This window comes from Cygnus atratus, chromosome 10, assembly GCF_013377495.2.
Source record: "Cygnus atratus isolate AKBS03 ecotype Queensland, Australia chromosome 10, CAtr_DNAZoo_HiC_assembly, whole genome shotgun sequence".
In the NCBI taxonomy this organism is placed as follows: Eukaryota; Metazoa; Chordata; class Aves; order Anseriformes; family Anatidae; genus Cygnus; species Cygnus atratus.
Genome location: NC_066371.1, coordinates 460,006 through 472,588, shown reverse-complemented (window position 1 = coordinate 472,588; position 12,583 = coordinate 460,006). Strand labels below are relative to the sequence as shown.

General features: G+C 49.8%; 1 protein-coding gene across 1 annotated transcript in view; it reads right to left on the bottom strand.

Annotated features, from left to right (window-relative positions):
* The window catches only part of PLXND1 (plexin D1), an 81,012-nt gene that overhangs the window by 37,280 nt on the left and 31,149 nt on the right, over positions 1–12,583 (bottom strand). The window contains exons 9-15 of the mRNA XM_035546691.1: positions 11,167–11,271; positions 9,237–9,326; positions 8,285–8,378; positions 5,728–5,891; positions 4,171–4,322; positions 3,779–3,878; positions 295–434 (exon numbers count right to left, since the gene is read on the bottom strand). Of these exons, the coding sequence (XP_035402584.1) occupies positions 295–434; positions 3,779–3,878; positions 4,171–4,322; positions 5,728–5,891; positions 8,285–8,378; positions 9,237–9,326; positions 11,167–11,271 (845 nt within the window). The remainder of the gene's footprint in view (positions 1–294; positions 435–3,778; positions 3,879–4,170; positions 4,323–5,727; positions 5,892–8,284; positions 8,379–9,236; positions 9,327–11,166; positions 11,272–12,583) is intronic.

Genomic DNA, 12,583 nt, shown 5'->3' with positions numbered 1-12,583 from the left:
ACCAACACAGGCGTTTTGCCAGGGACGCTCACCCCACCCCACTGCCAGCAGCTGCATTGCAGCTCTGCGCCTCCGCCCCACAGACACGGGGCCGGTGGGGTGCTGGGATGGAGAGGGCGGCAGGCAAGGGGCTGATCAGGATGCTGCGCTAGCTCCAAGGCCAGCAGCTGCATGCAGTGCCCACCACCCACAACCCGGCTCTGCTGCGGACAACATCATCTGTCTAACGCTCCAGCTCTTATCACTAGCTGACAACAGCGAGGTCCGAGCACCAGCCCGCAGAGCCATCCCCACCTGAGGTCCGTGCACTGCCTGGAGCCGTTGACAAGGACGTGGAGCTCAGAGCCAACGTCCAGCCTGCTGCCTCTGATGGTCACTCTGGTTCCTCCAGCCTTCGGGCCGTTCGGGGGAGCTATGGACTGCACCACAGGAAGCTAAAAATAGAGGGAGAACTTCTTAATTGTTTTCTAGCCTGGTAAATTCAAAATCGGGTACTCCAGAGTGCACATGGGAATTGCCACAGTAAATTTAAGTATCCAGCATTGCGAGGCTTTCAAACAGCAGCACAGCAAAAGCTTTTGCTGGCTTGGTTTCAGAGCAAGGGGAGAGGCACAAGTGCTGAGGAGTGAGACTGCATATAAACTCTGTGACTCTCAACAGTCCCTAAATTCTGGCTATAAATGACACGAGTGCAAACTGGAGCCCAGGATGCCACCAGTCCCTTGAGATTTCCAACGCAGAGTCCAGAGCTGGGAGGCAGCAACTCAAGATCCATCAGGGTGGGAAATTTCTCATTCATTACAACTCCCACCATTTCTGTCCTTCCACATCCATTTCCTCCTGAATGCAAAGCTAATGCTAAAGCCCTGCTGGATGATGGCCTTGAGATCTGTGAAAACAGACACCTGGGTCTACATAATTGAATATCAAACTCCTTCTTAAGGAAGCTTCAAACTCCAGTCTCTTGAGGCAACAGGAACTAAGGGGGAAGTTACTTTGCCTCTCACCATTTTCAGCAGAAATCACCATGTATGTTATCTGCATTTGCAGCCCCTGGAAATCTCCCTGAGATTCATGAGCCTGAGGCTCTGATGACTAACACAGCGCTGAGCCCTCATGTCGCTACACAGAGCACCGCAAGAGAGTCTTCTGGGCAACTTTCCTGCTCCATTTTGGATAGAACACTGAAGGCATAGCAAATAATTGCTTCAAGACCCTTCCATAAAGGACTTGGTAATTCCCTGTCAAACACCACAGAACCCTGGAGGCACCAGACCTGCAGAGATGCAGAGCGTGGCTGCAGCCTGCCCACTGCTATGGCCCATCCTCCTGCAGCTGCAGAGAACAAAATCACCCAGAGGCTGGCTGAAGTACACGTGGGTAAGTGCTTCACACTGCCTGGTGCTGATGTGCCTCCCTGTCAATCTCAGCCGCATAAACATGCTTATTAATAGCTATCCTTGCCCTTGTCCTACACTCAGACTGCTTTTATTCCTCCACAGCCATTTTCTCTGTTGTTTCTGTTTGTTACCCATTTCCACAGGATTTGTTTGTTAATTTGTATTTCTCTGAGTGTCTGTAGGCAGCTGTCTCTTGCCTTTGGCCACTAACCTATGTATTCAACAGCGCAGTTACAACAGCAACAGAGAGGATTATTCATGTTCCCAAAGCCCTCCAGCTCTTCTCCTCAGCAACAGCCAGTGGCTACTGCTCTCAGTATACTGCCCGCATTCATCGCTTCCATCACAACCTTTGCAAATTCAGCTTATTAGGCAAATTCAGCTTATCTATATCCTGCTATAATGTCCTGGAAAAGTCTCTGGAACACATTTCTCCCTTCTCCTCAGGAGTTACAGCCAAACTGTCTCTCCTAGATATGTCTAATAGCAACTTCGATGGACATTGCACACAAACAATATTTGTTATTCTACAAAGGACCAGTACGTCTTTGCAAAGGCTGTTCTAAAAGTCTTTTAAACTTCTTCAGGTTAACTGATGTTAACGCTCACCTTCAGGTCTCACTGACACCAGCCTTATGTGATGGAGCCTACTCTATTTTCAGATCATTTTATCTAAGAAGAGAATCAAGAAATCTGACAACATTGCTTTGTTTGCAAGCGGTGTGGAAGTCCCAGTGTGGAAGGTGACAGCAGCTACACGTGGTGCAGCTTCACTCCCCCAACATGCTCACACAGCAAGGCATCATCTCATCTGTTTTCAAGCTTTGCTGAGAAGAAGGCTGACCAGGCTGAGATGAACAGACACAAGACAGCTTGCTGCTGTGACACTTGAGCAGAAACATCTCTCTCTGCTCCCCAGGAAGGGAAGCCTTTGCCATAAGCCTGCGAGGAGCTGGCACAGACTTGGTTCACATTCAGAGACTGGCTTTTGCTTTTCTTACTTTGTTTAGTGCTGGTGCTTTTACAGGTGTTTCCTGAGAGGGCTTGTCCTTGGATGCTAAGAAGCTGTTGAGCCTTTTTCCACTCTTCGGGTCCTTCTCTTTGTTAACAGGACAATTGGCCCAGCAGCAGGTGATGTGACTCCTTTTCTGGAGGCAACACACACATCCTGATGACTCATGCATCAGAAATCCCAAACCCAAGGTCTGTACTGGGTCATACCCCATTTCTACCTTGTTCCACTCCACACTGCAGGACCTCTTAAATATTTTGGATGTGAACATGAACTCCTGGAAGCTTGGAATGGGTGCCAAAGCAAACACTCTCCCAGGAAGTAGTGCTGAGCCAGCCCTGGCAATGCCCTTCCCCTCACCAGGTCCCTCCTTGATGTGCGCTGCCAGCCTTGGCTCTGCTACAGAACACTGGAAGGGCTGTGCCTGTGTCAACCTAAATACCTACCAGGCAATCAGTTACAAGGGTGGGGGGATGGAGCTCAATGATCCTGTCTTAAATTCTTCACAATAGCTACCAGGAATCAAATGTCATTTCCTGGGGTTCAAGTCTTCTTTCAAGCCACTAGACTGCAGTATAGTCTATTCTTCCCCAGAAAAAGCAACAGCATAAGCACAAAGACTCCAAGTAAACAGCATGCCCTCAGCACCCACCCTGTTGTGTTGGCCCTGGATGCATGGGGCTACTCGTGAATAGCATCTAGCCAGAGATGAGGGTGCTTGTAGGAAAGAGAAGAGCCGCATGGATTTCTTTTAGGTTTACAGAGACTAAAGTCATCTCTGGCAATGGCACAGTACAAAGCTATAAAGGGCTTTTCTTATCATAATGACACGGGGTTAGCTCAAGTCTAATCCCTACACAGGATTCTCATGCAAAAACTAAGACAATCTCTGCAGCAAAAACCATCAGTTCTAAACAGTGTGAGTTCATGGTACATAACTTACACAGCAAGAAGAGATTTTGCGATTCGCATAAAATATCACAGGTCATAATGGCACTTTAGCAAAAGAAGAGGAAGAAAAATGAACTCCTTTTTATAGCAGGAGAAGCAGAAATACAAGTAGGATAAGTGAGAAAACATTTCAAGAGTTGAGACTGGAAGCTAGGTTTCTTGATGCAAATTGTGTGCCATAACACCTTGGCTGCAATCCTGCTTCTCGCTCTCAAGGTTGGATTTGCTAGACATTGTTCAGGTAGCTAAAGGTAAGAGAAAACTTCATCTGCTCTTCAAAGACTCTGACAGGTTTTCTCATAGATCCTCTTTCCTAAGCCAACTGGGGGCCTGAGGGCTCTAGGATTTTTTTAAGGGGTACGAGGAACATAAACATGAGAGTCACCAAAGAAGCATCTAGTAGGCAGTCACTCACCACGTAGGAGTATCTCTCCTTGGACTTTCCTTCCCGGCTGACATTAACAGTTACCACATCAGAAAACACCTCTGGAGCCTCTCCGGTCTGGCACACGATCCTGCAGGCCAGAAGGAGGGAGGTTCGCAGGCGGGCACGGGTGCAGAAGCCACCTCGCCCCAGCAGAGCCGGGCAGAGCCCGCAGCTCTTCGCCCAGCACCCTGGCTGCAGACGGGGCCTGGCAGGCGCTGGGGGCTGCTCCCAGCCTGGCTGCCGCCCTGCCCCATGCCTCGTGCACCGTGCCCCAGGCCCTCCCAAGGGTGGCGAGGAGCCGGCCAGCTGGAGAGGGTGAAGGGCCCACCGTGTCCCATCCCACCCCACACCATCCCCTCCCCAGCTTCTCCCACACTCACGCCTCAGAGACGACGTATCTGTGCGGCAGCGGCGCGCAGGGCACGCTCCCTATCCTGACAGCGCCGCGGATGTCGCTGAAGCGGCGGCCCAGGTTCCTCCCTCGGATGGTCAGCAGGGTGCCCCCCTCCAGCGGCCCACGCAGTGGCTCAATCTGCTGGCACCAAGGGAGAGGTTGGAGACGAACCACCAGAAGCTTCTTGCTTCAGCCCCTGAGCTGTCCCTGTGCCTGTGTCGAGGTCCCACTTGGCCTCCCACGAGGGAGGACCCCGCTGCTCATGCCACAGCTGCCCTGCGGCATGCCTGGCACCAGGGTCCCTGCGCTGCAGATTTGTAAATGAGGGGTCTCACTGTGGGCTGGCTTTGGTACCGGGGCTTGGCCAGGGGTTACTCCAGCTGCAAGCACATCTGGGGTGAAACATCATCCCTTCTCTCCACACAGCAGCTTCAAATAGAGGTGGGGAGAGACAAACCCAGTGACGCGGAAACCTAGAGGAAGGATGCCAGCGCACTGGAAAGAGACAGCCCTGCCACCACATTTTTAAGGGCTGTCCTGAACAGAGCAGGGTCTTTCAGGACAAAAACAACAAAAAAAAGGGGGTTCTGTGACCTGGAGCATGGCCAAGATACCAGAGGATTCAGATTTACCATCTACTATTTGCTAAGGAAATAGCAACAGAGCTGTGATGCTCTGCAACCTGAACTGTGGTTTCCTTCCATTATTTTCTGGCAAGGTGCAGATAACACTTGATATGTATTGGGGAAGGAGTGGCTCATGGGGGAGCAGCTCTCTCCCATAACAGGGAATAGGCAGACAGTGGGGATCCTTCAGCCCGTCCACATAGTGTTACAGTGTGTGGATTTTAAGCAGGTATCACTACATGCCTCCTGAAGAACAGAGACACCAGATCTTTGCCAATTTTGAAAAAATTGCAAGGGCTGTTTTCCCGCTCCAGCCTCCTCTCCGTTCCCAGTGAGCTTGTTTTAAGATTTGCTCCATATACTTTCTTTGCTACTCATCAGGGACAAATTTGTTGGCTCATACCATACATCTAAGCAGAACTCCAGATCCAAATGCCCCCTCAAACATGAATTCAACTGCAATTTAAATAAAACTTGTTTCAAAATGCATAATGCCAAAAGGCCCCTCTGCCACTGTTAATCTCAGCAGAACTGCAGAGCACATGCGTTTGGAGATAGGGCTCACGTTCACCTTTCAGCTATATACCATTAAGTGCTATTTCTAATAAGAATCCTTCAGCTGTTCCTACAAATCTTTCTTGCTTTTATCAACCCCAGGACCCCTAGCACATTTTGATTGTGCTGTTGTTTTTCCCAATAACATGATGAGGATTGGATCTTGTCACTAGCGAGATGTCTTTGGCATATACTTTTGGGTGACTTAACAGCACAAAAAGTCAGTGAATAATTCAGCACTGGTCCTGACCTTGCCTTTTGTCAGGGATACAGAATGGCTCCTCGTCTGTCCCCTGGCCTGGGACAGCACAGCCACTGCCTGCCCTGCCACACCCGCCCTCCACACTGCATTCAAGTCTCACCTTCTTAATCTCGGGAGCTGGGCACATGTCTGAGATCTGGGCGGACTCGGTGCTCAGCCTGCAGCTGGAGCTGCTCTCGCTCCAGACACAGCGGTGTCCCAGGTCCTCTCTGCCCAGGCACTGCGAGCAGTCAGCACTTCCAGTCCCACAGTTGTACACCTCCACTAGACCACAAGAGACAACAGAAAAAGTGAGCTCCTGGGCCAGACACTTCCATAGCTTCGCTTAGATTTAGGCAGTCTAACACACACCCCCCATGGCCATATTAATCCAAGTAACAGCCCAAATCCAGTGGAATAGCAGAAGTGCTTGTATGTTCAGCAAAGATGAGGCAGTGTTTGGCTGCTATCCTGAAGATTTCCCAGAGGGACTGGGTGCTTTTTCTCACTGCAGTATAATTTAGCACTTTCTTTTCCTCTTTTTTCTCCCCCTTGAAAAACAAACACCACCCAAACTCGGAACCTTTTGTCAATTTATGCTACATGTTTCCAATTCTCAGCATCCACATGGGAAGCTGCTTGGCAAAGCTGGCTTCATCCTGTTAGCAAAGCAATCACATTGCTTCCATACTCTGGGACACAAATGTGATTGTTACAATGCTTTGTACAATGTTTACATTCCCTTTCCTTCCCCCTGGTGACCACGGGCTCTCTTCATCAATTTCTCCCTTCAGATCTGCTCAGCTCAGCTTCCAAATCATTTTCCTACAAGGCTTTCACCTCTTCATTAGCTCGTGCCCTAGGTTACATTTCCTTTCCAGCCCAAAGCCTGCTGCCACTGGAGTGTGGGCATCCGCTGAGATAAACAGCCAGAAACATTCAGGAAACGTTGCTTTCACACCCTTTTCCCCAGAGGAGAGTTTGCAGGAGAACATAAAATAAAGAAACAGTCACGTTTGACACTTCTGTTCACAGGAGGATCTCAAAGTGCTTCATAAACAACTAACGAGTCCTTCAGCCTTCAACAGTCTGTCTGTGCTCATCCTAACAAAGCGTCACTGGCACTGAGGAACTCTGCCATGCTCCACAAAAAAACTGAGCTTACTTCACTGCATTTTGTGTCTACCAGTGAGTTACATGTGTTGGCTTTCCACCCAACAGCAATGAGCTGTGATTCCTTCAGTGAACTAACGAAACACAGTTTACAAGAAAAGCTAATAAATATTGGGAAACACTGGAAAATAACAGTAATTCCATTAAGGACAGAATAAAAGATATACACATTTATAATTGGCCAAGCAGCTCTTTGTCTCTGCTAGCAAGTAAGCCTCCCTAATTCAACTGCACCAATCTGCTCAAGGCAAGGAGGAGCCAGAAAGCTGTAGCACTCCCACAGGATCTCAAAATATTCTGGCAAATTCAAACTGAGTAAACACGGGCCACAGAAGTCAACTCTTTTTCCTGCAGGAGGAGATGTGGATTTCACACTCTGCGCTGTCTTCCTAGCTCCCAGTAATACTCATGTATAGAATTAAGAATCTTCTGTTGCAATCAACATGATCTTAGCTCAAATGTCCTACCCCTCTTCCTGGGTTACCTCTGTACCTTAAAAACACTGATACCCTCTCCTTTCTGCAAGAAAATAATGGCTCATGCTTGGCCTATGCGTGTATTTCAAAAATTACTCCACCCATGTGGAGTGCTTTGCAAGATGTGTCTCCTTTACATGCTGGGATTTAATACCAGGAAACCTTTTTAACCTGGGTCAGTGACTGATGGCGTTAATGTCCCTCTACATATTACAGTTATCCTCCAAAGATAATCTCACATTTAAGGAACTAGCTCTCCTTTGCACCTAGTGTAGATCAGTACCTTCTACCAAAATTACTGACACTGGTGAGAGGGAAAGGAGCCCAAAGACGCTGCATGCAGCAGTAGTATGTAGTTAGGTGAAGCACTGAGCCCAGACCAGGCAGGGGGAGGAGGTTGTTGTGCAAGCACTGGCTCTGCTGCCTGGGCTGGGCTTGTCCTATCTAAATGCCTTGTTTGGGTGCACTTTTCATCTGACTTTTTGCCTTCCTCACTTAATTTGCTGATGTAGCATGGGCTTTTTTAAGAATCCAAGCATTCTTCCCAGAGACAGAGAGCGGGCCAGGGGTGAAATGTGTTTACACATTTTATTCTTTCTCAGCACAGGACAAAAAAAATGCTCGATTTTTACAGCACAAGGAACCTGGATGCCATGCTCCTGGGACAGCGCACCGCAGGGCCCTTTCCCGCCCATTATCTCCTTGGGAAGCATTCTTCTGCTGACCCAGGACAACTCCCTGCACTGCCGGGACCGAGAGCCGGCAGGCCAGAAACACTCTCAAGGACAGGGCTTGAGTTTTCCTGGGTGTAAAGCAGATGTCTGTGGGTGCGAGTCTGCCTGGTTTCTGCGCACATCCGCATGCACGCGAGACTGGGTAAATATGATTTCTGCATGTGCCTGAGAGAAAGAAAAGGGCTGTGCCCATCTGAGCCGCGATCTCTCTCCTGAACCCGTAAACTTTGCCAGGATTTTAGAATCATTCAAGCTGACCGGATGAGAGCAGAATAAAAATATTTTCAACTCAGACCTGTCATCATCTCTGGACTGTCGATAAATCTGTCTGGTCTGTCCTTCAGCTGAAGGTTTACTGGGAAGAGATGGCTTTTTTCTGATGTGTGGAGCTGCAGGAAAACACAAATGAACAAAAACTGAGGACATTTAGTAAAATACGAGGTTACATACGCACACTAAACTGACTAACATTCCTCTTGATGCTCCTCTTACCACTTCTTCTCAGTACAGGACAGTCTCATCTGTAGCTGAGAAAGAAAGGCAAGGGTATTTTCTGTCTTAATTGTTTGCTGAGGTCTCAACAAAAAGCAAACAGGCACAGTACACACAGTGGTGAGAGCAGAGCTCTGGTTTGCTGATATTTTTAGTAGAAACAGACAGGAAAATTAAAAGCCTGGCCAAGTGCTGAGCAGGGTTTTGCAGGTGGCGGGATGGGGAAGGGCTCCTCTCCAGCCTTTACTCTAAATATTCCCATAGGTGGGAGCCCGAATGTTTGCTGCATTTCTGAAGTGTACTTTGTTCTCCAAAAACTGCACACCGTTCTTTGGTAAGTGCCTTAGCATTTTCTCAGACCAAATCCTATTTCAGACATAGAGCAACAGAATTAGCAACACTGGAAGGTGGCCAAATTTTTTTCTGTCTGTTTTACTGAACTCTTCCCATTTAAAAGGTAAAACAGGCAGCTCCTTCCCAAAAACCCCAGTGGAGCACGGACTGAAGCTGCTGCAGATAATCCACGAGACACAGCATCGTCGACCTGTGAACGCCCTTCCAGCTATCGGCAAGTGCAAAGAGCCTCTTGTTGGGGAAGTTAGCCTGGTTTGTGCTTTTTTCAGCTGGCAGTGGAGCATGGGAGGGGGGAAGAAGGGTCCCAGCTGCCGGGTGGGGGGCTTGGGGGCAAGACCCTCGCTGCCTTCCAGTCCTGCCCCTCAGCACAGCAGTGGCTGGCAGCTGCACCCCCGACTCACCAGCACGTGTACGCACTCCACAGCGGAGGAGTTCACCCAGCGGGCTTCGAATGTCCTGTCTGTCCCAAAATGGCACTCCAGGGCTGTCTCCTGGGGGGGAGGAAAACAAAGGGCTGAAGAGCCGCAATCGTTTTTTTTGCAGTTCTCCATCAAAACCGATGGTTGCAACAAGTGCTGTGCCTTACTTTGCTTCTGCCACAAATGCCTGGGCTGTGTTTGAAGGTCAGAGAAATCAAAACCCAACACTGCAAACAGGGCTGGGGCTTGTGCCCGATTAATCCTGCTGTGTTACACAGCAGCAGGCACATTGGCTGCAGGCTGAGCATGGTGCATGGAGCCGCTCTGCCCCTGGCTCTCACCCCGTTTGCTGCTGTGAAGCATCATGGCCAGGCGTGGGGCGGCTGCTCCCGCAGACAGGGCCCCATGGCAAGTGCAGCACACGAGATGAGCCTGGCCAGGCTACGTTCCCGTAACCCCTGCTGGGGCATTCAGAGCTCGAGCTGCAGTGTGCTCCAAGAGCCAGTGTGTCCCAAGCAGCCTTGTGCATGCCAGACTGCACACCAGTCAGTGATTTGAGCTCAAAACCGTCTTACTTCTCTCCCAACAACTGCACCAAGCAAATCTCTAATTCAAATGAGGACCTAGCTGGGAGTATGTTCAAAGGCAGATTTTCCATTCTGCTTTACTGATAACACAAGCGATGATATCCTGCCCGCAGTTACTGTTGTGTCCTCATCCTGCAGGAAAAACTCCTATCTCCAAGCAGGCTGATGCTCCATCACTACTGGGGTCTAAATACTCTTTGAAAGTGGATGGATCTGATAAAAGACATGAAAGACAGCACCAGACTCCTGGCAGGGAGCTACTGGCTCAGTGAGCACACCCACAGCATCAGGAGGGGAACAGGCATCTCCTTCGGGGAGCTGCATGCGCTCAGGCAATTGGTGCCTCTCCGGCCATGCAGCAGCCCCAGCGGACATCCCCGATGTCCCAGCCCTGGCAGCACTCAGGATCCCGCATGCAGAGGGCAGCAGGGAAGGTATCCCTGCCAGCACCCTGGGATAGCCTTGCAGATGGTGGCGGGAGGAAGACGGAGCCTCACCAGCTGCCCCTGGGGACAGAGGAGCCTCAGCCCCTTTCCTGCTGACTTCATTTCCTATCAGGTTACATGTGGTATTGCTTCCTCTCTAGCCACCTCCAGCATCCTTAGAGGAAGAAGGATTTCTCGCCCTTTTTTGCTGATTGCAGAGGAACACATTCGTGTTTACAAAGGCCGGACCTTGTGCAGGAAACGGCAGCCCAAGCCAGGGCAGGGAAGAGCTCGTTTGTGGTGTGCCGAGGGGGCAAGGTCTGCAGCAGCCGTGCTAACACAGCGCCTGGCTGCGCCCTCCTGCTGCCCCCAGAGAGGTGAGCCTCACAGCTCCACCCGCAGTTCCAAACCCTTTCATTTCTCAGAGAGGAGTTACCTGGCTGCCCAGTGTATGGGCACCCTCCATAGAGATGCTGCAAACGTGTCCCACAGGCCCTAAAAAAGACTTGTCCCAGATGATACAGAGCAATCTTCTACAAATACCAGAGCTTAGTCACATATTTTCCCAGTGCCCAGCTTCTAGGGAAGCTCAAATTCCTCTGGATTCTCATGGTGTGAAACATCTCAGAAAGCAGCATTAAATGTCCACTCCCACTTTTCACCCTATTACAATTCCCATGCCAGAAAACTGCATGGAAAAGGACTTTTTCACAAAAAAAGAACTCTGCAGTGACCACCAGAAGTTAAGCTACAACATGTTTCCTTGCTGTATTCCCACCAATTGCTTAGCCAGCACAGGGCATTCTGCCCACTGCTCTGGGCTTTATCTTTGCACTTTCATTTCTGGATCACCATGTGAGCTCATCTGAACCTTTCCATTCTCTCAAGAAACTCATTTACCTTCGAGAAAGTTGCATTAGCCAGTGAGATCGTAATGTCCCGAGACGTTCCTGTGGGCATTGGGTCCAAAGAGACAGGTACAATCCGTGGACAGTCAATTTTCTTCTGTTACGTACAAAACAAGAAAAAAAAAAAAAAAAGAGATGTTAGCAGAATGCATGTTGAGCATCTGCAGTGACAAGACAAGAAAAAAACGTCAGGACCCCTGATAAAATTAATTTCACTAAATCTTTAAAGACAGATGACAGTGCAACCCAAAAAAGTGAAATACCACAATGGCACCATGACACAGGAACCAGTAGCCACACACGGAGACTTCCTCCCTGAGCCACCAGCTTTATGCCCAGCCTTAAAAGCTCCCCATCTGCCAGCCCGGCCAACCTCTCCAGGATGGCTCAGCCACAGCCATGGGCTGGCAGTGCAGGCGGGAGGAGAGGAGCAGGAGTTCAGGAATTCCCCCTTGCTCCTGCCAGGGGGCCTCTGCCAGCACAGGGGCACCAGGGGCCCCGGAGGAGCTGCCACTCCTGGACCTCTCATCCTTCTGCACTGGATTAGATGTACTCCCCGCCAAAACACAGACCTGCACGCACTTCACAGCTGCCAGTCTGGGCAGCTCCCTTTTCACACACACACACGTGTTAGAAGCTGGGGCTGGAGTGACACTAAAAGGGTGCACTGCAGCCTACAAGGGCAGATCTGCTGGCATGACCCCCTCCTGCCGGCTGGAAGCCGATGTCTCATATGCTGCAACACTCATATGCTTGCAGAAATATGTCTCATTTCTTCAAGCCCCTGCAGAGATTTCCCTTTCCAGAGGTCTCCCTCCTGTACGCTGTTATTTCAGAAGTGTGGGGGTTTGTGCATGTGCACGCAGAGGAAAGGGTATAGCAAGCTGTAGGGGCCTTCAGGAAGGGGACTGCAGCAGGAAGACAGCTGAAATGAAAAGCCTAAATGAAGCTGAAAAATAATTTTAAAAGGTCATCTGTCCCCCTACTTTTGTTCTCACTTTAAATTGATGGCTCAGATACTGGAGCTGACTCAGAATTCAATTCTATGACAAGCCCGTCCTGTTCTCTCATGAGATGTAAATTACACTGCAAAACTACAGCAAAAATTAAGCTAGATTCTCCACTGCCCCAGGGTATATCCAGATTAATGTCTTTGACAGTGGAGCCATTGGGGTAAAAGACAACAAAATATTTGGCCTATTATACAGAATAATTTTCAGCAGGCAAGATTTCCTCTTTGCTTGCACTAGAGGCTGCCCCACTGAGGCTGCTGCTGCTCCTGATGTGTGCAGAGAGGCAAGAGCCTGGTGCCAAGATGCATGGCAGAGCATCCCTGGTGCCAGGAATGCAATGGACAGGAGGTTCCTCCCCTGCCCTCCCCACAGTGAGCGAGGGAGCTACCAGGGAAC